The following is a 26,837-nucleotide window of genomic DNA, read 5'->3' as shown; positions in this document are numbered from 1 at the left end:
CTCTATTTGGTCATCCCTCAGCCTCTCTTTCCCAGACAAAGGATTATGTGCGACATTGAGAATGTGCTGTTGAAACCTGGTTATAGGTTCAACCAGCGAAAGACATAATGCATTGGATTTAGGATTTTCGATTCATCACAGAGGACTATGAGTGTAATGGTTATGGTACTGGATCAGTAGTGCAGAGGCCTGGACTAATAATTCAGAAAGTGTGAGATCCAATCCCACCATGGCAGCTTCAGCTTGTAAATTAAATATTTTTTTAAAACTGGGAAGAAAAAGTTGGTCTCAGTCAAAGTGACTGAAGCTGCAGGGATAGGCATTTATGTCTTCTAGGGAAGGAAATTGTTGCCCTTGTCCAATCTGGCCTACATGTGACTCCAGTCCCGCAACAATGTGATTGACTCTTAGTTGCCCTCTGAAGTGATCTGGTGAGCCTCTGAATTAATAGGGGTGGGTAATTAATGCTGGCCTTTCTAATGACACCCATATCCTGACAATGAATTAAAACAACTGTAAGATACAGTCAACCACCATCAGCATTTGCAACCTGTGCTGTCAGATGTGACAGGTTGCATTCATAAGAACATTAGAATGTAAGAAATAAGAGCTGGAGTAGGCCATTCATCTCTTTGAGCCTGCTCTGGCATTCAATAAGATCATGGCTGAACATCTACCTCAACTCCCCTTCCCTGCACTATTCACTCTCCCTTAATTCTCTTAGTACCCAAAAGTCTACCAGTCAACATCTTGAATATACTCAATGACTGAGCATGCACAGCTCTCTGGGGCAGACAATTCCAAAGATTCACAACCCTTAGAGTGAAGAAATTTCTCCTCATCTCAGGCCTAAATGGCCGACCCTTTATTCTGAGTTTGTGCCCCCGAGTTCTAGACTTTCCAGCCAGGGCAAACATCCTCCCAGCGGCTATCCTGTCAAGCCACTTAAGAACTTTATATATTTCACTTAGATCACCTCTCATAAAGTATGACCTTCCTTAGATAAGGAGGCCAAAACTGGACATTGATAAACGAAATGTATTATAGGTTATTTTAGAGTACTGCATTTACTTCTAGTTACTGCACTTCGGGAAGGATTTATTCACCTTGGAAGGGGTGCAGCCCAGATGCACTGCAATGATACCAGGGCTAAAAGGGTTAAATTATGCAGGCAGGTTGCATGGACTAGGCTTGTAGGCCTTTGAGTATAGAAGATTACAGGTTAATCTAATGCAGGGGGTTTACATGATTGAAGGGGTTGATAGGAAACTATTTCCTAATTCAGGGTTGTGTGTGGGGGGTGGGGGGTGGTGCTGGAGTCCAGAATGAGGGGCAGAACCTTAAAGTTAGAGCCAGGCCATTCAGGGGTGATGTCAGGAAGCACTTCTTCACACAAAGGGTGGTGGAAATCTGGAACTCTCTCCTCCAAAAATCTGTTGAGACTGGGAGCCAATTAAAAATTTCAAAACTGAGACTGATAGATTTTTGTTGGTTGAAGGTGTTAAGGATTACTGAACCAAGGCAGGTAGATAAAGTTAAGAGACAGATCAGCCATGGTCTAATTGAATGGCAGAGCAGACTCAAGGGGCTGAATGGCCGACTTTTGTTTTTGTTTCCCTATGGTCCTATTTTGCCAAGGCAAAAGGTCTGTCTATTTTCTGTTTCCTGTACATGACAGCTTTTGAAACTGCCTAATTTTGCTTCCAATCTGCAAGTGTGCTACTGTGTTACACATCACTGAAGAAATGTTCTGTGCAGTTGGGTTGCTTAAATTTATCCAGCATTGAGGCTGCACCATCGACCCCATTTTGAGAGATTGGGTGTCAAGTAGCAAGAGAGCATCTGTCTATGATTACTGCCTCGCCCAATCATTTCCACTTGGCACTGAGCAATGACTAACCCCACTTCATTCCTTTATTGATTAACTGTGTTTTTGTGCTGACTGAAATCTTTCCAGCTGCTTATTATAGGCTGTCTGTTCACTGTTTTAATCTTTCGGCTGCCAGTGTTTGTCACAGTGCTGCAATTGGAAGATTCCTGCAATGTTTTTACACTGCAGTGAATAGAACCTTAGGACCAAATAGCAGTTCAATTATTGAACAAAGTTAGTGAGCAGGTTATCTGACACACATTACACATTTTTTTATACAGCGAGTTGTTGTGATCTGGGATACGCTGCCTGAAAGGGCAGCGGAAGCAGATTTAATAGTAATCTTTCAAAAGGGAATTGGATAAATACTTGAAAAGGAAAAATTTGCAGGGCTAGGGGGAAAGAGCAGGGGAGTGGGACTAATTGGAGAGATCTTTCAAAGAGCCAGCACAGGCCCGATGAGCCGAATGGCCTCCTCCTGTGCTTTATGATTCTATGTGTTATATTTTGTAAGATTTCATGTAAATAGATAGTTTAAAAATGATTGCAATGGCTGATATTGGTGTATTAAATGAATTTTATTAGAATTAAATTCTTTAATAGATAGACTTCATGATAGGAATTAAGTTTGATTATTAAAGATTACAGTTGGCCCGTCTTTCTTTTTTCTTCAACTGCCTGTTTATTGGCCTAGACTCTCTGCCTCTCCCACTCTCGCCAAACAATTTTTCAGCAGATCCAGACGAGGTTAGACAGAAATCTTGTGTCCCCACCTCCCCTTTTCCGGTTACCCTGGGGAAGTTGTACCCTCCAATGAGTGAACCATGCCCTTTGCTGCATTCCCTGCCACCTCCACTTTTGGGACGATGGATGCAGGGATCACCTGTTAGGCTCTAGTATCCAGTGTTCAGAGATAGGCAGAGAAGCTCCTTAGCAAGAATTATTTAAAGACAGTGTGCCAACCAGCTCTCCTCCCCCCGTGACCAAGGTGTCAAATGGGCAAGTGGGAAACCTTCGCCAAGGCAGACCTGGAATTGTCCACCAGGGGAGCACTAGAGCAGTCCTGATTTAAGACCCCCGCTGCACCTCTCCACCCTCCTCTTTAGCTCTCTGTGCAGTTGGCTTCTATTCCGTGCCATTATGCAGTGGCAGAGTCAATATTGGCAGCTCAATGCAGAAAAACAAAGCACTTATGTGGTTCTGGGCCATGGAGACCAGATGGGACCACGTTTTACACCTGCTATGGGTGGGGTCAGCTGATATCAACTGGGGCAGCAATCGGACCACTCCAAATGGTTTCTGTGTCTGTTGGATAGGGAGACAGGAAACAAAACCATGGTTGTCCAGGGAGCTTCTACTAGAGCGCACATGTGCATGACAGTACTACATGGTCACCAGTGAGGGCAGAATTGGGTTCAGTTCTGATGCAAATCACAGTTGAATAACTTTCTGCGGCTGCACACTGTCAATGTTTAATTCAGGGGAGCTGCTGGAGGGCAGAGAGAGTCCATCTTTTGAGAGACACGTTCTGAAATTGAGACAAGAGAACATTCTAATAGGAGATCAATTATTTTCTGATGTGAACACCTTAATAGATGTGTATGATGCTTGTTGTGTATATGTCCCCAGTGTATATGTCCCCCCATGTACACGTCCCCCCCAGTGTATGCATTCCCTGTGTATATGTGCCCCCTGTGTACATGTTCCTGGTGTCAACATCTCCATGTGTATAGGACACTGTGTGTAAGTCTCATTTAAGCAGGGAAGGTCAAGAAGAGATTCAATAGAGGTGTTCAAAATTAATACAAGTTTTGATAGAGTACTTGAGTGGCAACAGGTTCAGTAACCAAAGGACAAAGATTTAAGGTAATTGGCAAAAGAACCAAGGGACGGGTTGCAGGGAAGATCGGGGAAAAACAGCTTACTCAGCAAGTTGTTATGTTCTGGAATGTGCTACCCGAAAGGGTGAGGGAAGCTAATCTAATAGGATCTTTCAAAAAGGAATTGCAGAAATACTTGAAGAGGAAAATTTGCAGGGCTGTTCGGAAAGAGCAGAGGAGTGGGACTAATTGAATAGCCCTTTCAAAGAGCCAGCACAGGCACGATGGGCTGAACAGCCTCCTTCGGTGATGTATCATTCTATGAATTGTCGCAGGTTGCTGATGACTTGCTGGTGACGATTTGACCTTTGTTTCAGCGCCCTATGAGATATGTCCTGAGGACTATCTATTGGCCATGGTGTGGAGGAGAACAGCAGCTGGCGACTTTGTGTTCAACAGATGCCCACTAAATGCAACAGGTACTGGGAAAGCACACCATCCCGTTTAGTTACAAGGGAAACACTTCTCAAACATCCAGAACTCTTCCATACGAAAGGCAAAACCATTTTCCTTTTTATTCAAGCTCTTTTTAAAAAATGTGAAGACTTCATGCATTTGGCTAATGCCAGCCAGTTGTTTTAAGAACACGCTATTTGTCAAATGATTTATACCGAATGAATGAGGATCAAATAATTTAACTTGACACTTGCATTTAACGGGCTATTGACTTTGTTTTCCCTGCTCTGCCTTACTCTGTCAATGCTGCCACTTATTTCTGCTTTTTCTGTGACTTGCAGGCACCACTAGCAGACGCTGCTCCCTCGATCGTAATGGGATTGCCTACTGGGAGCCACCCAGCTTTGCGAGATGCATATCAAACGAGTACAGATACTTACAGCATTCAGTAGGTGCAAAGTCAGCTGCAGTATTTCTTGCTTACTGAGATTAGGCAGAAAACGGAGCAATCCTCCTCGGCATCTAAATGATAAGTGTGTGAGAAATATTTCAAAAGGGCGCTGGCTTATTAAGCGATGACTGACGGCACGAAAGGTTAGATTTGCCAAATAGATCAGCAGTTTTCGTCGGGGGCAAACACCATGAAAGATTTAATGCAGACAATTTTCCACTCAGCATTGTTGAATTGCTCAGCAAAACCAGTGAAAGTCATCCGAATGAGCAAGATATCAAGCATGTTTATTTAATGTTAGCAAAATGATACTGGGGCTACAAGGGTTAAATTAGGAGGTTACAGGTTATATAAACTAGGCTTATATGATATTGAATATAGAAGATTAAAGGGTGATAGAATTGAGGTGTTTAAGATAATTAAAGGATTTGAAACTATTTCGTCTTGGTAGGAGAGTCCAGAACAAAGGTGCATAACCTTAAAATTGGAGATAAAAACAAGAAATGCTGGAACCACTCAGCAGGTCTGGCAGCATCTGTGGAAAGAGAAGCAGAGTTAACGTTTCGGGTCAGTGACCCTTCTTCGGAACTGACAAATATTAGAAAAGTCACAGGTTATAAGCAAGTGAGGTGGGGGTGGGGCAAGAGATAACAAAGGAGGTCTAGATTGGACCAGGCCACATAGCTGACCAAAAGGTCACGGAGCAAAGGCAAACAATATGTTAATGGTGTGTTGAAAGACAAAGCATTAGTACAGATTAGGTGTTAATACACTGAATATTGAACAGCAGCAAGTGCAAACCTGAAAAAAAACAGTGGGTAAGCAAACTGAACAAACTAAGATGAAATGAAATAAATGCAAAAAAAAAGATTGGAAAAAATGTAAAAAAAGAATGTAAAAAAAAGGAAGAAAAAATAACTAAAAATGAAAGTAAAATAGGGGGGGCTGTCATGCTCTGAAATTATTGTACTCAATGTTCAGTCCGGCAGGCTGTAGTGTGCCTAATCGGTAGATGAGATGCTGTTCCTCGAGCTTGCGTTGATGTTCACTGGAACACTGCAGCAATCCCAGGACAGAGATGTGAGCATGAGAGCAGGGGGGGAGTGTTGAAATGGCAAGCAACCGGAAGCTCAGGGTCCTGCTTGCGGACTGAGCGGAGATGTTCCGCAAAGCGGTCACCCAGTGTGCGCTTGGTCTCCCCAATGTAGAGGAGACCACACTGTGAGCAGCGAATACAGTATACTACATTGAAAGAAGTACAAGTAAATCGCTGCTTCACCTGAAAGGAGTGTTTGGGGCCTGGGATAGTGAGGAGTGAGGAGGTAAATGGGCAGGTATTACACCTCCTGCGATTGCAGGGGAAGGTGCCATGGGATGGGGACGAGGTGGTGGGGGTAATGGAGGAGTGGACCAGGGTGTCACGGAGGGAACGATCCCTTCGGAATGCTGACAGGGGAAGGGAGGGGAAGATGCGACTGGTAGTAATTGGAGCCCGGTCGTTCAGGGGTGATATCAGAAAGCTCTTCTTCACACAAAGGGTAGTGGAAATCTGGAATTCTCTCCCTCTCAAAAAAATCTGTTGAGGCTGGGAGGAATCAATTGAAAATTTCAAACCTGAGATTGATAAATTTTTGTTAAACAAGGGTATTAAGGGTTATAGTACCAAGGCAGGTAGGTGGACTTAAGATACGGATCAGCTATGATCTAACTGAATGGCGGAACAGGCTCCAGAGCTGAATAACTTCCTCCTGTTCCTATTCTCATATGCTCCTGTATTCCTTTGTTCCCTCAGCCCAATAGGACTGAATGCCAATTCATGTAATTCCCAACTTGGGAAGATAGGGATATGGGGTGGAAATTCTGGCAAATATCACTGCGCTGGAATAAAACTTCCACCTTCTTCTTTATCCCCAGAATGACCCATTTCCCCAAATCCCAGGTACGGAGTCATTATCCTATCCTGGGTTCTTCAATAAGCGTGTGGTTTTATATCTTATAGTTTATGACATGCCACTGTGAATCAGGCGAGGTTATCACAGTGAAAGATAGACTTGCATTTATATAGCGCCTTTCGTGACCACAGATGTCCCAAAGCAATTTACAGCCCATGAGGTACTTTTGAAGTGCAGTCACTGTAGTAATATAGGAAACGAGGAAATGATCAGATAAGGTTTTTTCTGATATTGATTGAGGGATACATATTGGCCAGTACACCAGGATAGGTCCCCTGCTCTTCTTCGAAATAATGTTATGTTTTACATCCACCTGAGAGGGCAAATGAGGCCTCGGTTTAACACCTCATCCAAAAGGGAGGACCTCCAACAGTGCAGCACTCACTCACTCAATACTACACTGGAGTATAAGCCTTAATTGTTGCACTGAAGTCTATGGCGTGGGACTTGAGCCCACAGCTTTCTGACAGATGTAAGAGTACTACTCACTGAGCCACAGTATGCAGTCTGTCATAGGTCCTAATTGTTGTTCAGTTGGACCAGAATAGACTGCAGTGAGGGGACCAAGGACAGTGACTGTAAGGCATGATTTGGTTATAGCGGTGGTCGTGGTGTCTATTGCAGCAGTGATATGTGGTTTTGTTTTGATTTTAGTATGATATTCAGAAAGTGAACTGACCACCTCAACTGATTCAAATATTTCAGCTTAGCTGCTCACTGTCCTTGTTTATAAGGAACTTGGGAAGAAACTTCCTGTTCAAAATGGGCCAGGTGGAAGGACTTCCTGTTTAAGGTGGGGAGAAGGAGGGACTTCCTGTTTAAAATGGGCTAGGTAGAGGGACTTCTTGTTTAAGGTGGGGAAGGCAGAAGGACTTCCTGTTTAACGGGCGCAGGTGGAAAGACTTCCTGTTTAAATTGTGGCAAGTGGAAGGATTTCCTGTTTAAGGTGGGGCAGGCAGAGGACCTTTACGGGGCAGGTTTTTTTTCAGTGTTTAGGGCCAGGGCAGCAGTAGTGCAGCAATGTAAATCAGGGATGTGCAAAATGCCAGATTTGGAGGAGTGTAGGGGAATTTGGTGAAGCACAGGTGTATAACAACAGAAATAGGCCATTCAGCCCCTCAAGCTTTTTCTGTCATTCAATTAAATTCTGGCCGATCAGTGTGTTAACACCATTTTAAGTATGCTTGCTTGAGGCCCTGATTGCTGTATTGTAAAATTCCAGCTGGCTGGATATAAAGATTTGTTTAAACTGAGCAGACTGAGAATTTCAGATGTACTTAAATATAGTTACTGTGTGAACATTGCTTTGATATATTAGCATTCATTTAACCTGGTACGTGATTAAACTTTTGAAACGTTAAAACTATATTTTATGTAACTCACTGGATGGTCGAGTGAGCTTATTCAGTGACTGGCTCAGCCATACAAACCCAGATCTGTGCTGGATAACATATTGTTGAGGGCGTGCTTGTGGGCTTTGCATGTGTGCCAGAAGTTTTCTAGAGCAGGCAGATCATGATGTCAGTCAGTGTCTAATGCTGAATTAATGCCTGACTTGCCGTTTGAGCATATGTTCAGCAGCAGAAAGGACTACCCACACCAGTGCTATTTAAACTAATCACCATCAACTTGCAGGTTAGTTACTGATTACTTTCTACTGGCTGTGTTTGAGTTTGTGAAGTGCTAGGTGTTGACAAGAGTTCAGAAAAGTTGGTAAAGTCTGCAGGGAGTGATGTGCACATTGGTTGTTACTGGAATGTTTCTAAATACACTACTTGTTCCCAGTCATGGGTGCTTTACATAGGAACAAAGAACACAGAAACCATAAAACATGGAAAACCTATGACACAGAAGGAGGCCATTTGGCCCATAATTTCTGTGCCAGCCGAAGAAGAAAAATTGAGTCTAATCCCACCTTCCAGCTCTTGGTCCGTAGCCCTGAAGTTACGGCAACTCAAGTGCATATTATAGTACTGTTTATCTGTTATGAGGGTTTCTGCCACTACCACCCTTTCAGGTAATGAGTTCCAGACCACCCACCCTCTGGGTGAATAAAATTCTCCTCTCATCCTTCCACCGATTACTTTAAATCTATGCCCCCTGTTTATTGACCTCCCTGTTAACGGAAATAGGTCCTTCCTATCCATTTTATTTAGGCCCCTCATAATTTTATACACCTCAATTAAATCTCCCCTCAGCCTTCTCTGTTCCAAAGAAAACAGCCCCAGCCCGTCCAAACTTTTCTCATAGCTAAAATTCTCCATTCCTGGCATTAGCTTCATAAAACTCCTCATTCCCCTCTCTAGTACGATCACATCTTTCTTGTAATTTGGTGACCAGAACTGGATGCAGTACCCCAGCTGTTGCCTAATTAGTGTTTTATACAGTTCTAGCATAACCTTCCCTGCTCTTGTATTCTATGCCTCAACTAATAAAGGAAAGTATCCCATATGACTTCTTAACCACTTTATCTATTAGTTCTGCTGCCTACTGGGATCTGTGGACATGTACTCCAAGGCCCCTCTGCTCCTTTACACTTCTCAGTATCCTACTATTGATTTTGTATTCCCTTGCCTTGTTTCCCCTCCTCAAATGCATTACCTCACACTTCTCCAGATTGAGTTCCATTTGCCACTTTTCTGCCTACCTGACTAGTCCATTGATATCTTCCTGCAGTCTATAGCTGTCTTCACTATCAATCACACAGCCAATTTGAATTTGCAAACTTCTTAATCATACCCCTCATATGTAAGTCTATAGCATTGATTATATACCAAGAACAGATAGAGACCCAGTACCCTGTGGAATCCATTGGGAAGAGCCTTCCAGTCACAAAAACCCTGTCGACCATAACCCTTTGCTTCCTGCCACTGAGCCAATTTTGGATCCAACTTCCACTTTCCCTTGGATATTACTTTTATGACCAGAATGCCATGTGGGACCTTGTCAAAAGCCTTGCTAAAATCCATGTAGACTACATCAAAGGTGCAACCTTCATCAACCTGCCTTGTTACCTTCTCAAAGCATTTCAATCAAGTTAGTCAGACACCTCCCTTTTATGCTTTATCCCACTTTGTATGCTCTTTGACATCCAGTGAGGTCTAGATTTATGAGTTTCATTCTTTTTCTTCCTGGGAACATATTTGTCCTGAACCCTCTTTAGCTCCTCCTTGAATGCCTCCCATTGCTCTGACACTAATTTACCTTCAAGTTGCTGTTTCCAATCCACTTTTGCAAAATTATATCTCAGCTTAGTAAAATTGGCTATTCGCCAATTTAAAACGTTTCTTCTTGGTCTATCTTTGTCCTTGTCCATAACAACTGTAAAACTAACTGAATTATGATGACTGCCACCAAAATTCTCTCCCACTGATATGCCTTTCACTTGCCCAGCTTCATTCCCTAAAACTAAGTCAGAACTGCCCCTTCTCTTGTTGGGCTTGTTACCGACTGGCTAAAAAAGCTCTCCTGAGTACATTTTAAGAATTCTGTGCCCACTATACTTTTTATAATGATTCTATCCCAGTTAATATTTAGGGTAATTGAAATCGCCCATGATTACTGCCCTATTGTTTCTGCACTTTTCAGCAATTTGCCAACATATTTGCCCTTCTATCTGCCTCATTTTTTAATTCATTCATGGGATGTGGGTGTCGCTGGCTGGGTCAGCATTTATTGCCCATCCCTAATGGCCCTTGAGAAGGTGGTGGTGAGCTGCCTTCTTGAACTGCTGCAGTCCCTGTGAGGTAGCTATACCCACAGTGCTGTTAGGAAGGGAGTTCCAGGATTTTGACCGAGCGTCAGTGAAGGAACGGCGATATAGTTCCAAGTCAGGATGGTGTGTGACTAGGAGGGGAACTTGCAGGTGGTGGTGTTCCCATGTATTTGCTGCCCTTGTCCTTCTAGTTGGTAGAGGTCGCGGGTTTGGAAGGTGCTGTCTACGGAGCCTTGGTGCATTGCTGCAGTGCATCTTGTAGATGGTACACACTGCTGCCACTGTGCGTCGGTGGTGGAGGGAGTGAATGTTGGTAGATGGGGTACTAATCAAGCCGGCTGCTTTGTCCTGGATGGTGTTGAGCTTCTTGAGTGTTGTTGGACCTGCACCCATGCAGGCTAGTGGGGAGTATTCCATCACACTCCTGACTTGTGCCTTGTAGATTGTGGACAGGCTTTGGGGAGTCAGGAGGTGAGTTACTCATCGCAGGATTCCTAGCCTCTGACCTGCTCTTGTAGCCATGGTATTTATATGGCTACTCTGGTTCAGTTTCTGGTCAATGGTAGCCCCTAGGATGTTGATAGTGGGGGGACACAGCGATGGTAAAGCCATTGAATGTCAAGGGGAGATGGTTAGATTCTCTCTTGTTGGAGATGGTCATTGCCTGGCACTTGTGTGGCACGAATGTTACTTGCCACTTATCAGCCCAAGCCTGGATATTGTCCAGGTCTTGCTGCATTTCTACATGGATTACTTCAGTATCTGAGGAGACGTGAATGGTGCTGAACATTGTACGATCATCAGGGAACATCCCCACTTCTGACCTTATAATTGAAGCAAGGTCATTGATGAAGCAGCTGAAGATGGTTGTGCCTAGGACACTACCCTGAGGAACTCCTGCAGTGATGTCCTGGAGCTCAGATGATTGACCTCCAACAACCACAACCACAACCACAACCATCTTCCTTTGCAATAGGTATGACTCCAACCAGCAGAGAGTTTTCCCCCTGATTCCCATTGACTTCGGTTTTGCTGGGGCTACTTGATGCCATACTTGGTCAAATGCTGCCTTGATGTCAAGGGCAGTCACTCTCACCACCTCACCTCTTGAGTTTTGCTCTTTTGTCCATGTTTGAACCAAGGCTGTAATGATGTCAGGAGCTGAGTGGCCCTGGCGTTGAAGGCCTGGTCAAGTCAGGGAAAAAATACCCGACAGAACCACATCGGACCCGAACCCGGCCCAACCCAAACCTAGCCCACTGGAATGTTCCCTTTACCTACCTTTCGCCTCCGAAGCTGCAGCATCAGCGTGATGATGTCATAGAGATGCTCACTGCACAGACTCAGAGTTTTCCTCCTTGGCGTTCCAGACTCCCAGCTCAGGTAGGTTTTTTTCCTTTAAGCTCTTACCAGCAATACTTACTGTATGTGTCCTACCTGGACCTGGCTCGAAGGCCGGACCCGGAAGAGCGACCCGACCCGAACCCAACGGGACCCGACAATATGTGCCGGGTTCGAGTCGGGTAGCAAGCCTTTACCTAGCGGAACCAAAACTAAGCAGGTTATTGCTAAGCAAGTGCCGCTTGATGGAACTGTTGATGACGCCTTCCATCACTTTACTGATGATTGAGAGTAGGCTGATGGGGTGGTAATTGGCCGGGTTGGACTTGTCCTGCTTTTTGTGTACAGGACATACCTGGGCAATTTTCCACATTGCAGGGTAGATGCCAGTGTTGTAGCTGTACAGGAACAGCTTGGCTAGGGGCGTGGCAAGTTCTGGAGCACAGGTCTTCAGTACTATTGCTGGAATATTGTCAGGGTCCATAGCTTTTGCAGTATCCAGTGCCTTCAGTCATTTCTTGATATCACACTGAGTGAAGCAAATTGGCTGAAGTTTGGCATCTGAGATGCTGGGGACTACGTGAGAAGTTGATGGATCATCAACTTCTGGCTGAAGATTGTTGCAAATGCTTCAGCCTTATCTTTCACACTGATGTGCTGGGCTCCCCCATCATTGAGGATGGGGATATTTGTGCAGCCACCTCCTCCAGTTAGTTGTTTAATTGTCCACCATAATTCACAGCTGGATGTGGCAGGATTGTAGAGCTTAGATCTGATCTGTTGGTTATGGGATCACTTAGCTTTGAATATTGCATGCTGCTTACGCAGTTTGGCAAGCAAGTAGTCCTGTGTTGTAGCTTCACCAGGTTGATACCTCATTTTGAGGTATGCCTGGTGCTGCTCCTGGCATGCCCTCCTGCACTCTTTATTGAACCAGGGTTGGTCGCCTGGCTTGATGATAATGATAGAGTGGGGGATATGCCAGGCCATGAGGTTATGGATTGTGGTTGAGTACAATTCTGCTGCTGCTGATGGCCCACACCGCCTCATGTCTATTGCTAGGTCTGTTTGAAACCTATCCCATTTAGCACGGTGGTAGTACCACACAACATGATGCAGGGTATCCTCAATGTGAAGGTGGGACTTTGTCTCCACAAGGACTGTGCGGTGGTCACTCCTCCCACTACTGTCATGGACAGATGCATCTGCAGCAAGCAGATTGGTGAGGACGAGGTGAAGTATGTTTTTCCCTCTTGTTGGCTCCCTCACCACCTGCCACATGCCCAGTCTAGCAGCTTTGTCCTTTAAGACTTGACCAACAATGGTGCTACCAAGCCACTCTTGGTGATGGACATTGAAGTCCCCCACCCAGAGTACATTCAACACCCTTGCCACCCTCAGTGCTTCCTCCAAGCTGTGTTTCACATGGAGGAGTACTGAATCATCAGCTGAGGGAGGGTAGTAGGTGGTAATCAGCAGGGGGTTTCTTTGCCCATGTTTGGGCTGATGCCATGAGACTTCATGGGATCCAGAGTCAATGCTGAGGACTCCAAGGGCTCCAAACTTTATACCACTGTGCCACCACATCCGCTGGGTCTGACCTGCTGGTGAGATAGGACATACCCAGGGATGGTGATGCCAGTGTCTGTCAGGCATGATTCTGTGAGTATGACTATGTCTGGCTGTTACGTGACTAGTCTTTGGGACAGCTCTCCCAACTTTGGTAGAAGCCCCCAGATGTTAGTAAGGAGGACTTTGCAAGGTTGACTGGGGTGGGTTTGCTGTTGTTGTTTCCAGGGCCTAGGTTGATTGAATTTCATTCGTTGTTGTTGATTTCGTAGTTTTCTAGGCCATTTCAGAGGGCATGTAAGAGTTAACCACATTGTTATGGGTCTGGAGTCATACGTAGGCCAGACAAGGACAGCAGATTTCCTTTCCTAAAGGGCACTTGTGAACCAGATGGATTTTTACAACAATGGACAATGGTTTCATGGCCATCATTAGATTAGCTTTAAATTCCAGATTTTGTTATTAATTGAATTCAAATTCTACCTTTACTGTGGTGGGATTTGAACCCATGTCCCCAGAACAATACCCTGGATCTTTGGGTTGTTAGTCTAGTGACAATACTACTATGCCACCACCTCCCCTGACTGTTTGAGGGTCTATAGTACACTCTCAGCCTTGTGCTTGTCCCTTTTCTATTCATCTGTTCAACCCATATGGCCTCATTTGATGATCCTTCTAGCATCTGTGATTGTTTCTATGGCCAATATTGGGACCCCTCGTCCTCTTTTTTTTTTAAATCCCCCTCTCTATCCCGTCTGAAAACCCTGTAACCAGAAATGTTGAGCTGCCATCTCTGCTCCTCTTTAAACCATGTTTCAGTAATAGCTGTGATACTGTACTTCCAAGTGTCAGCCTGTTCCTCAGCTTTTCTGTCTTCTTCACTAGACTTCTTGCATTGAAATAGTTACAATGAATCACTGAAAAACTCTTCGGTTGTCTATTTTCTAGCCTTTGTTTCCTTGACCTTCCATACTCACCTACTAATTTTCTACCTTCCATTTCCAGCTTTGCTTCTCTTCCTTCTGAATCTACACTCAGGTTCCCATCCCCCTGCCAAGTTCAAACCCTCCCAGCAGCACTAGCAAACCTCTTTGTGAGGATATTGGTCCTGGCCCTGTTGAGGTGCAATCTGCCTGGCTTGTACAGGTCCTATCTCCCCAAAACCAGTCTCAATGTCTCAGGAATCTCCCGCACCATCTCTCCAGCTACATATTCATCCGCAATATACTCACTAGAGCTTAGCACCAGGAGTAATCCAGGTCCTACTTTTGAATTTCTTTCCCAGCTCCCTAAAAGCCGCCTGCAGGACCTCATCCCTTTTCTACCTATGTCATTGGCATCGATATGGACCACAACCTCTGGCTGTTCACCCTCCAACTCAGACTGTTCTGCAGCTGCTCAGTTACACCCTGGACCCTGGCACTAGGGAGGCAACATGCCATCCTGAAATCACATCTGCAGCTGCAGAAAAGCCTGTCTGTTCCCCTAACTATCAAATCCCCTATCACTATTGCTTTCTCAATCATCTTCCTGTCCGTCCCTGTACAACTGAGCCACCCATTGACGCGGCTCTGGCTCCACTCCACATGTGAACAATCACCCTCACCAGTATTCAGAACTGAATATCGGTTGGAGAGCGAGATGCACTCAAGGGACTTCTGCAATACCTGCCTGGTCCTCCTTGACTGCCTGGCTGTCACCCATTCCAACTCTCCTGCACATCCTTAAGCTTTGGGGAGACCGCCTCCAAAATCATCCTATCCACATAGCTCTCAGCCTCATGGATGACATCAGCTGCTGTTCAAGCTCTAAAACCCGGAACTAGAGCGGCTGCAGCTGATGACACTTCCTGTATATGTGATTGTCCAGGAAACAAGAAATGTCCTGGGGTTCCCACATGGCACAGGATGTACTTTCCACAGGACTGAAGAGCCCTGCCGTGTCTCTATTGATTAGACTATTAACTAAATTTCTCAGTTTAACCAACTTAGACAGAAAAAATAAAACAATGGTAATGCTCACCACTGTACCTACTGTACTGTGATGTCGCTCCTTGATTTTTTTGTTGTTGGATTTGCTCCTTATATACTGCTGTCTCTGCTCAGGTCTGTACTGTGTCCTGGGCCTTCTCTCTGCTCTATTTATGCTTTGATAGTTTTTCGTCTTTTATCCAATTACTTGATTCAGAATCATAGATTCAGAAACTGGTTACAGCACAAAAGGAGGCCATTCAGCCTATCCTTTCGATGCTGGCTCTCTGCAAGAGCAACTCAGCTAGTTCCACTCCCCTGCCCTTTCCCCATAGCCCTGCAAATTTTCTGTCTTCAGGTGCTTAACCAATTCCCTTTTAAAAGCCATGATTGAATCTACCTCCACGTCACTCTCAGGCAGTGCATTCCAGATCTTAACCATTCGCTGCATAAAAAAGGGTTTTCCTCATGTCACTGATGGTTCTTTTACTCATCAACGTAAATCAGTCACCTCTGCTTCTTGAAACTTCTGCCAAGGCAAATGTAGTTTAAGTTCTAGGCAGATTAAATTACATGTTTACCTGTATCAAAACCCACTAAATTCCTAATGTTTGCACTCTGTTTGCAATGTACTCTGATCTGCAGCCCTTCTGTGCAGTCCTTTTGAGCTGCAGCATCAGAGGGAGATGGAGCAGAGGCAGCAGAGAAGACAAGCTGCTTGCAGAGGGAGAATGAGGAGGAGGGCTCTCAACAGGAGCCTTACTCACTTAGGGTCTTCATTTAGCATTTCTGCATGCACCTAAGCCTGGAACAATGTGTTTGGCAGCTGTGATTTAGCAAAGAAGCGGTCACTGAACTGTGCCACCTCTTGAAGTGAGACCTGCAGCTTCATCGCAAGTGAGGACCGTACTGCCAGTGGCTGTCAAGGTGACTGTGGCCCTGAATTTTGTTACTAGCTGATCCTTTTAAGCTGGAACAGACAACATAGCAAACAGCGTGCAGTTTGCCATCAATCTCCGGATCTGGGAGGTCACAGAGGCTCTGTATGCCAGGAAAATGGATTTCACTGTATTCCCTCGAAACAAACAGAAGCAGGAGGAGCGAGCACATGGATTTTCCAGGATAGCGGGTCTCCCCCTGATGTAGGGTGCCATTAACTGAACACATCTGGCTTTGTGGGTGCCGCACCTAAATGCTGAGATATACCGAAACTGCAAAGGTTACCACTCGCTGAATGTGTAGTTGGTGTGTGACCATGCTCAGTACATCATGCTGGTGAATGCCTGCTATTCCTGGTGGCTGTCATGATTTGTTCATCCTTCACCAGTATACTGTTCCCTCAATCATTCGGCCACCACCATGTCAAACCAAAGGGTGACTGCTGGGCGATAAGGGCTACCCACTCTACACCTGACTGAGGGCTCCCCTTTGCAACTTCACAACCGATGGCCAGTGTGCACACTATGAGAGCCATGCTGCCACACAAAACATCATAGAACAAACCATTGGGGTGCTGAAGAAGTGGTTTCACTGCCCGAACCACTCGGGAGGACCCCTTCAGTACTTGCCAGAGCGTGTGTCCTGATGTGTGGCAGTCTGTTGCACCCTGCACAACCTGGCCATCATGAAGACACAACCCTTGCCCCTGCAGGTTTGGTAAGCACATCAGTAACAGGAAGAGGAGGAGGAGGAAAAGAGCAAACAGCCGGCACACCCGCATTCCAGCTGGGCTGTCAGTGAGTGCATTATCAGACTCCCGTTCCCCTAAATGAAACACCGATCCCCATTGTTCAACATTTCTCCAGCTTACCATCCCTATTGGACAAACCATCACAATGTCCTCTTGGCCGCAATCCTGAAGTAAATGCCACCACAAAGCAATCATTTTATACACTTCACTAATTACCCCTGTGCTTTCCTTTAGTGCCTTTGCCTGTCCTTGTGCACCTACACAATGCTACCCCAGTGACTGCAGCATGGCTGGAGGAAGACTGCTGATTTTCACTGGGGGAGACTGCAGATGGTCTTGCTGGGCAACCTCGAGCCCTTTGAGGGCCCGGCTTTGGACTGAACCACCTTGACATGGGTGGCAGCAGTCAACATCAAGGGCAGTCGCAGTGTTGGGAGCACAAATGCTGTCATCTTGAGAGAGGACAGCAGATTCGTGCTCCATGGAGCCACTGCCACTCTCTGGGGAAGCATTTCAGCAATCCTAGTAATCTGCTGGAGCACAGATTGCTGGACTGTGAGAGCCTGCAAGCCCCCTTTGATGACAGCAGTCTGAGCCTGCACAGCAACAAGCTGAGATCTCATGACCTCAGTCTGAGGTTCCACTGCAGCGCTGAGACGTTGGGTGGATTCTGCTTGTGCTGCAGTGGAAACTGAGACAAGGGTCACCAGACGCGGCACCACGGCTGGGTCCATAAGTGCTGTCATGGAGTTGACCACCACTTCCATGATGGAAAGGATGAGCTCCAAGCTCTGCATGAAGCCCTGTGACATGTTGGAGCTGGTCTCCTCCATGCTCCTTGACAGTGCCACTAGGCTCTCTGGCAGGTCTGCCAATGCATCAAGCATCTTGGTGTGCATGTTTATCAACCTTTTTCTATACATGTCTCCATTGGAGTCCTCATCTGAGTCCACTGCAGCAGAACTCATGTGGAATCTCATCCTCCAGGGACCTGGAACCGACACAATCCTTTCCCTCTGTCCTGTCTGCAGGCCAGTCATGCCTGGTGATTCATCACGTGCAGATCCTGCCTTTAAGCTACACTCTAAGGTTTGCACTGAAAGTGTGAGGTGAAGTGACAATGTTTCTTCCTCCTCGATCTGTTCTCCCTCCAGACCTTCAGCTCCCACACCATTGGCTGGCCACGTGGCATTTCTTGGGTATCTGAAAGCATAACTGCACAAGGGTAGTGTTGGGTGAGGGAACAGGGGGAAAGCAAGAGGTGCAAGGTTACACCATCTGTAGCTTGTATATCGTAGCAGATTCTGGGGTGAAGTGGGACTTGAGAAGGTGTATTCGGCTGGAACATATCATCATCCTTGATAGTTTCAGTGCTGGCGCTGGCCACAGCCTCATTGATGACAGCTTCAATTATTCCAAGCACTGGCTCTGCCAAGGGGGTTAGGACAAGCCTGTTCCCACCCTTCACTCCCGCTGGCTTGCTGCTGCTCCTGTCTGTTAGAAACATAGAAACATGGAAACATTTAAGGCACAGAAAGAGATCAATCAACCCATCGTGTCTGTGCTGGCCAAAAAAATGTTATCTTGTCTAATCCCACCTTCTATTTCTTGGTCTTTGGCCCTGTAGATAATGGGACTTCAAGTACATATCCAAGTATTTTTTTAAATACAATGAGCTTTTCTGCCTCAACCACCCTTTCAGACAGTGAGTTCCAGACCCTCACCACCCTCTGGGTGAAAACATTACTCCTCAACTCCCCACTAATCCTTCTACCAATTACTTTAATTCTGTCCCCCCTGGTTATTGATCTCTCTGCTAAGGGAAATAGGTCCTTCCTGTCCATTCTATTGAGGCCAGTCATAATTTGATACACCTCAATTAAATCACCCCTCAGCCTCCTGTGTTCCAAAGAAAACAAACCCAGCCATTATATGCTATCTTGTACCGCAAGAGAGAGGGAAGTATGACAGTTAGTGTGGTGCCAGGTGTTTGGGTCATATGCCTCCAGCATTGAATAGCTGGCAGTATGTGGAAGCTGTGAGATATGAGTGTGCAGCTTCTAGCAGTGCTAAGTGCATGAGGGTGAGGTAAAACACATGAATGTGAGCTTTGATTCTTGGTCGCTAGAGATTGTTGGTAGGCGATTGAAGCGGGACAGTGGCGCAGTGGTTAGCACTGCAGCCTCACAGCTCCAGCGACCCGGGTTCAATTCTGGGTACTGACTGTGTGGAGTTTGCAAGTTCTCCCTGTGTCTGCGTGGGTTTCCTCCGGGTGCTCCGGTTTCCTCCCACATGCCAAAGACTTGCAGGTTGGTAGGTAAATTGGCCATTATAAATTGCCCATAGTATAGGTAGGTGGTAGGGAAATATAGGGACAGGTGGGGATGTGGTAGGAATATGGGATTAGTGTAGGATTAGTATAAATGGGTGGTTGATGGTCGGCACAGACTCGGTGGGCCGAAGGGCCTGTTTCAGTGCTGTATCTCTAAACAAATGATCCAGTTGATTAGCGGGGCAGGCTCAAGGGGCTGAATGGTCTCCTCTTGCTCCCAATGTTACCATGTTCTAAGGTGGCAGCAGAAATTCTACAATTGGCCTCAGTATTTTTGAGTTGGAGATGACACAATTGGCCAGGATTCCTGCTCCTGATTATTATCTGACCACACCATACTGAGCATGCTTGTATTTATGGGTATCGGATTAGTGTAGGATCGAGTTTGACACTGATGTTCACCATAGTTGAATAGCTTAATGGATCAAGGATGTCAGTAACTACAGGAGAGTCATAGAATCATTACAACATGGAAGGAGACTCTTTTGCCCATTGAGTCCATGCTGGAGAGGAGGAATGAGGAAAGAATTGCCATGGATCATTTTTGCTAATACATTTGATGTCTGTGTTTTTTCTAGGTAAAGGAACATCTTGCAAAGGGACAAAGGACACTGGCAGGTGAAGGCATGTCTCAAGTAACCAAAACCCTCTTGGATTTAACCCAGAGAAGGAACTTCTATGGTGGGGATCTATTGGCCTGTGTTGAAATTCTTCGAAATGTCACTGATACCTTTAAAAGAGCAAGTTATGTCCCTTCATCCGATGATGTGCAGGTAACAGCTCGCTCCACTTAACATAGAAATTATCTTGAAAATGTTACTGTGGTAAATACAGGAAGGGAAGCTTGCTTTCACTGGCTGGGAGTTAATCTGATGAAGTGAAACGCTCATCCATAGGGGTTACCAACCCTCCAGGATTTACTTGGAGTCTCCAGGAATTAAAAGGTAATCTCCAGGACATTGCTGAGAGCAACCAGGGTGAAAAATCATGGGGGCATTAAAAAATGGTTTACTTTTTTCTTTCTGCTTGAACACTTTTGTTTATTCGTTACATAGATATTGGAGATGAGAGTAATGTTTGCTTGTCTGAGAGTCAAGAATTGTCCAATTGGGTAAAAATTGGTGCGGGAAGGTAGGGCCCCACAAGGATGGACGTAACCAATGCTGGGAGGATGAAGGGGGGCGGGGCAGTTGGAGGCAGGAGATCATGTGATAAAACCTCCAGGAATACACCCAAACAGAGCTGGCATCACTACATGTCCATTGTAGAACTCACCCCCCTGATAATGGTGAAAGTGAAAATTACCGCCATGAAATGGCTAATGTGTACAACTCACCAGGCAATGCAAAAAGGAAGCACAAAAACTAGAAATATGGAAAGGAAGTTGAAAGAGTGTGACCGGTCAATCAGCATCTGAAAGGCTAATATTCCAGGAATTTGCACTGAAATCGTTCTCCCAAACACTTAAACACATGTCGTGCCAGAAAAAAAGCAGTTTACATCAGCCAGCCAAATCTCTGCTGAAGGGGAACCTGCCTCCATATACTCTCTGTCAGGCACATTTTAAGGCCTCCTCACCTGGTGCGGGTTAGTGTCCTACTGCCCTCTTGTAGCTGCTGCCACGGCAATGCCACCCCAGGGCCTATTGATAAACAAGCTGTGAAGACAGCCTCCATCTTAACTCCAGCTACTTCTAAAAGCATTTACCCCATATGTCTGCAGTCATATAAAAATAAAGCAGAGAACTCTCCCAAAACGTCGCAGAAACTCTAGCTTTGCGAACTGTTTGAGCTCCTGATTGACCCGCTGTTCATGCCCTGCAGTTAGAGTTTATTTATTTATTTATTTTTTTAGAGGTACAGCACTGAAACAGGCCCTTCGGCCCACCGAGTCTGTGCCGACCATCAACCACCCATTTATACTAATCCTATACTAATTCCATATTCCTACCACATCCCCACCTGTCCCTATATTTCCCTACCACCTGCCTATACTAGGGGCAATTTATAACAGCCAATTAACCTATCAACCTGCAAGTCTTTGGCATGTGGGATTTACAAAGCAAATCAATTGGAGTAACCTGAAATCATTGATTCCTGGGTCCAAACAGCCAATGGCCATGAAGGGAGGAAGTGCAAAACGATCTCTATGCTGGTTGGGGTGGGCCGTGGGGATCTGGAATTTGGGGCAGAACCTGGATTCACCAGGTATTCACCCATTTAATATGCACAGGAAATTGTACATTCATGAGGGAGGCATCTTTTAAGCCAATTCCCCTTCTGCCCTTCACAGATGTTGGAGGCATGCCACTGGGGTGGGGGAAGGTGCTCCTAGGCAGCTAAGAGCAGGTACGGGCTCCATTTTGGGCCTTCTGAAGACAGCACAGTACCTCTGTAATGTTTATGTACCTCATTGTGGTGGGATTTGGGATTGGTGGCGGGGGTGTTGTGGGTGGCGTCAATGGCTGCACAAAGTCACGGCCCACCTCGCTGGACTACTCTCTCCTTAAAAGGGTTGGACCAAATTTTCAGCCCCTTAAAATTTTGGTGCACTTGGTTATTTACTTGTCAGAGCTGAAAATGAAGCATTCCTACACACATGTCATTAATACCTCTCAACACAGTACAAAGTGAAGTGCAATGCACTTTGTAAATGTGGAATTACTGAGTGATTTGCCCTTAAACTCATCACTCTGCAACTTGTCATTCATAAACTAGATGTCAGGTCTGAAGTGTTAGAAAGATGAATTATGATCCATTTTTCAGTTCCAATTGGTTTTTGATAAAGACTATCTTTAATAGTTAAAGTAGCCACAATTTTTGATTTTGAACGTGTGTGCTAGTTTTCCAAAGATCTAATTTATTTCAACAGTTACTCTATGAGTCATACCATTTCTCCACAGAATTTCTTTCAAATCATCAGCAACCTTCTTGAAGAGGAAAACAGGGAGAAGTGGGAAGATGCACAACAGGTATAACTTATAACTTGCATTTATTGATGAAACGATTCCCAAGCACTTAACCAGAAGAGCTAAAAATGAACACGTTAGACATGAATCAGGATTTTGAAGATGGGTCTAGGGAGACAGTTCCAGTGTGCAGGTGAAATCTGTCACTGAAGTTGAGGTGGAGCCAGGGGAAATACACACAAATATCTGTGCAAAGGTTTTACTTCCTGCCAGGTGCATTTTAATTGGTAACCATCACAAGATACTGACAGACCACTTCACAGAGCACAAAGTACATAGAGCATCAGGCTAGAGTTCAAACCTGCAGTCTAAGAGATTGCACATAAATTATACACCTTGGGGTGGGGGGGTGAGGGGACATGATCTCACTGAGCCCAAGTTCGAAGGAGGTCAGGTGAATCTGAGCTATGTCACTGGAGAGTACAATGGATGATTTTACCCTTGTTTGCAGAAAAGACTTATTGAAATGCAAATTATGCATTGATTCGTTAGGAGTTCACTTAGATATCGCAAGCTAAAGTAAGTTGGATCATTGACACTCAGCGTTAGTTCCACAGGTTAGTGCAAAGCTATCTTGCAGAGGGAGTAGTTACTTGGATGCAAGAGTTTAAATACTGAGTGGACTATCCAAACCAAGGGTGTTGGAGCATGGTGGCGATAGTGGGAAAGACTGGCTTGCTTGATGGCACACCATTCCCCAGCAATTGTCGGTCATGGCACATCATTGGCTATGGAGTGAGGTGGGAACAGAGTGAGGGCTTTAAAAAAAGGGAATTTGGTGAGAGTTGGAATTGGGAACAGAGGGGATAAGGGAGGATCATTTTAACCTAACTTGCCCATTGGGAAACTGATGGGATCAGATACAGCATTGGTCTTACACCCCTGATATTGGGAAGAGGGTAATCCCAGTATTCCATTGATCCCATGGGTGCCCCCATTAGTTCTGTACTCTTCTTTTAACTCATAACTATATGGTCGATTAAACAGCTACTAAGCATAAAAAATACAAATGAATTAATAAGAGCCAAGGGCAGACATCTAAATAGCAGCTTTACATAAGCAGTAAAAATGAAATAAATAAAATCTGCCATCAGCAAGGGGAAGAAATAGGCTAATTAAACTGAACTGTGCATTAAAACATAGCTGCAAGAAATAAAATTAACTCCATCTGAGAATCAAAACTTCATATTTCCAGTTAGCTCTGGAGATAAATAAATAAATAATGGTTGTACAATCAATAAAAAGGAAAGAAGAGATAACCGCAACACAAACATTGTGTCAGGACTGCAGAATGTGGGAATGTCCGGGCAATGGAACTGTCCCAGATGACCACACCTGTGGGAAATGTTTATCTCTTGAGTCATTTCGGCTCAGCATCATTGTCCTTGATTCTCTGAGGGGGAGGAATACCTGGATAGTTTACACCAGAACAGAGATCTACCACGTACAGCAATACAGGTATAAAAGGTGGAGTATGTGACTGAGAGTCAAGGGGGTAAGGGCAATCTAGTGGAGGCAGGGAAGGAGGTCCTGCAGAATTTGGCCATGGTGTAATTGTTACCTATGGGGGATGACGTAATTGCTAAGATAAGGAAAAAGGCTATGGCATGGACAGCCAGAATGCTAACCAAAACTGCAGAGTAGAAGGCACTCCAAGGGGGAGAACAGCAGAATAAAAAGGTACACCAATCCCTAAAAGCTATTTTACAGTCCCAAAGAGTAATCAAAAAGGCTAATGGAATGTTGGCCTTTATCCCACAAGGGATTGGAATACAAAGGAAAGGAAGTGATGCTCCAATTCAGCAAAGCATTAGTTGGGTACCAGTGGAGTATTACATTCGGCTCTGGGCACCATTCCTTCAGCACAGATTCTCCAGAATTATATGAGGGCTTGAAGAGTTAAGTGATGAAGACAAGTTGCAAAAACTTGGCTTGTATTTCCACAAGTTTAGAAGGTCGAGGGCTGATTTAATCGAAGTGTTTAAAATGACAAATTGATTCAATAGAGTAGGTAGAGAGAAACTATTTCCTCTGGTGGAAGAGCCTAGAACAAGGGGGCACAATGTTACAATTAATGCCAAGTCTTTCAGAGGTGAAATCAGCAAGGAACATTTCATAGAAAGGGTATTGGACTGTGGATGCTGGATTTTACAAAACTGAGACTGACAGATTTTATTAGGTAAGGATAATAAGGAATAGGGAGCAAAGGTGGATAAATGAGATACAGATCAGCCATGATCTAATTGAGTGGTAGAATAAGCTTGAGGGGCTGAATGGCCTATTCATTTTCTTATGCTCCTGTCTGCCTCTGGCTGATATGTTGATATTGCTGATATGTCACCAGATACATAAAATACAAAAAAGCCCTTAAAGAGCACTAAAACTACACTAAATAGGGCAATGAGTTGAGAATATATGAAAGTAAATTTCCACAGGGGGAATCTTTCATTGCAATTCTTTGAAAATATATTGAAAATAAAAAGTTAAGTCCCAACATCTAACCCAGGCAATACCTCCATCCACTTTAGTCAGCACGCAGGCTAACATTTCAACACATTATACTCATAACAAACTGGTGTGGCTCTCAGTTAGTTTAAACTAGTTGATGATGCTGAATTGCTGAAGCTCAATTAATTATGGATTACATGGTGCTGCAATGTCTATGGCCTGGTGAGGACGAGTCCTAGGTTTGGTGGAATATCAACTCACCTGATAAACCCCACCCAGCAAGTTTGGAGTGTGGTTGCCTCAAGCAAAGCCAGATCACCAGTGTTATTTGATGTGGTCGAGTGTCTATTTACACCCTGTGTCAGCGAATGAGTTAAAGGTGGGGTAGAATTTATGACAGGACTCACAGCAAGCAGTTTATTTAACAGCAAAAAAAATCTACTTACAAACAACAAACGGAGTCTATTGAAACAGGCTATTTACTCAGCAAACAGATTATATTTTAAAAGAGTCTCTACAAACTACTGCAAACAGTCTATCGAGTCTATTTTAAAAGAGTTGCTGCAAGCTATTGCAAACAGTCTACAGAGTCTATTTTAAAAGAGTTGCTGCAAGCTATTGCAAACAGTCTACAGAGTCTATTTTAAGAGTCGCTACAAACTGCTGCAAACGCTCTACAGAGGTTATTTGAAATGAGTATCTATGAGCTACAGCAAACGGATCTCATGACTGAAACTACAGCAGCATCTCCTGATAAAAGCAGGGATTATTTCTCCAGAAAAATATAGTGAGTGGAGGATAATCCCAGTCACTTACAGCAGGTGTGATTGACAGGAGAATTACCCAATCATTTCCAATCTGGCTGGGAATATTGGTGTCACTATATGTAGCCATGAGGGGGAGACAAAATAGATAAAGACTGCAGAAAAAGGAATCATTATATCAGCTTTAGATACGTGAGCTGGTGCAGGTTAGCACTCAGCAGGTCGATGTGCAATGATCAAACGAGATTTTCTCAAATCATGTCGTTGGCATTGACTACATTACCCAAAGTAAAATATCAATAGTATCCTCGCAGATCAGCTCACATCCCTACCCACTCTGACTTGCTCTGCTTGAAAAACCAAAAGTCTACAATTTGTGCAAAATTAGGTCTGTTCCTGTTCAATGCAGGCATTGCATCAATTGTGAATGGAATAAATCAATTTGTACATTAGCTTGGAATGAGTGAAAGTGGTGTTTTTTTTTTCCTTTTTACACAGGTCTATCCTGGTTCAGTGGAGTTAATGCAAATTATTGAAGATTTCATACATGTCGTCGGCATGGGAATGATGGACTTTCACAACTCCTACTTAATGACTGGAAACCTAGGTGGGTGAGATATAGAAAACCTTTTGTTTGGTGTTTGCTGATGGTTAGCCCCTCTGCTATGGCATATTTTCACATGGATGGAACTGAGCATTAGGAGCAACTATGTGTTATTACCAAACAGCTGAGTGAAGTATTGATTGGAAGTGGGGCAAATGTTGTTCGGCAAACTTGATTAACACTGGTTTGCAGTGAGGTCTGTCTCTGTTGGTCTGGCCTCTCTTCCTTGCTTAATCGCCTCTCTCTGATGTGTCACTTTTAGACTTGCTTTGTTCCTGTTATCCCTTTATACTTAATAAATACAGGAATACAGTGTTGGGAAATGATAGATCTTCTTAGTTTGGGATCAAGAGATTATGCCATGTGGAGAGACTAGAAAAGCTGGGATTGTTCTTCCTAGGACAAAGAAGGTTAAGGGGAAATTTAATAGATAAGTTCAAAATTATGGGGGATTTTGATAGAGTAAATAAGGAGAAACTGTTTCCACTGACAGGAGAGTCATTAACCAGAGGACACCGATTTAAGGTAATTGGCAAAAGAACCAGAGGTGAAATGAGGAGAAATATTTTACGCACAGCAGGTTGCTGAGATCTGGAATGCATTGCCTGAAAGGAAAACATTCAACAGTAACTTTCGAAAGGGAATTGGTTACATACTTAAAAAGGAAAAATTTGCAGGGCCATGGGGAAAGGTGCAGGGGAATAGGACTAATTGGATAGCTCTTTCAGAGACCCGGCAAAGGTACGATGGACTGAATTGTCTCATTTTCCACCGTATAGGCTGAATTTTACGCTGCCCCAGTGGGTCGGATGGTGGGGTGGGGGTGGCGTAAAATTGAGAGGGAGGCTCTGGGAGGCCTTCCCACACCACTTCAGCCTCCGGCCAAC

The 26,837-nt window shown here is 44.6% G+C and overlaps 1 protein-coding gene across 1 annotated transcript in view; it reads left to right on the top strand.

Annotated features, from left to right (window-relative positions):
- The window catches only part of adgrb3 (adhesion G protein-coupled receptor B3), a 1,095,571-nt gene that overhangs the window by 708,360 nt on the left and 360,374 nt on the right, over positions 1 to 26,837 (top strand). Inside the window, exons 8-12 of the mRNA XM_068020141.1 lie at positions 4,068 to 4,169; positions 4,488 to 4,594; positions 19,745 to 19,939; positions 22,069 to 22,137; positions 25,845 to 25,953. Coding sequence (XP_067876242.1) covers positions 4,068 to 4,169; positions 4,488 to 4,594; positions 19,745 to 19,939; positions 22,069 to 22,137; positions 25,845 to 25,953 — 582 coding nt within the window. The remainder of the gene's footprint in view (positions 1 to 4,067; positions 4,170 to 4,487; positions 4,595 to 19,744; positions 19,940 to 22,068; positions 22,138 to 25,844; positions 25,954 to 26,837) is intronic.

Source organism: Heterodontus francisci, chromosome 3, assembly GCF_036365525.1.
Source record: "Heterodontus francisci isolate sHetFra1 chromosome 3, sHetFra1.hap1, whole genome shotgun sequence".
NCBI lineage: Eukaryota > Metazoa > Chordata > Chondrichthyes > Heterodontiformes > Heterodontidae > Heterodontus > Heterodontus francisci.
The sequence above is the reverse complement of the archived record's forward strand: the minus strand, read 5'-3'. Positions and strand labels throughout refer to the sequence as shown.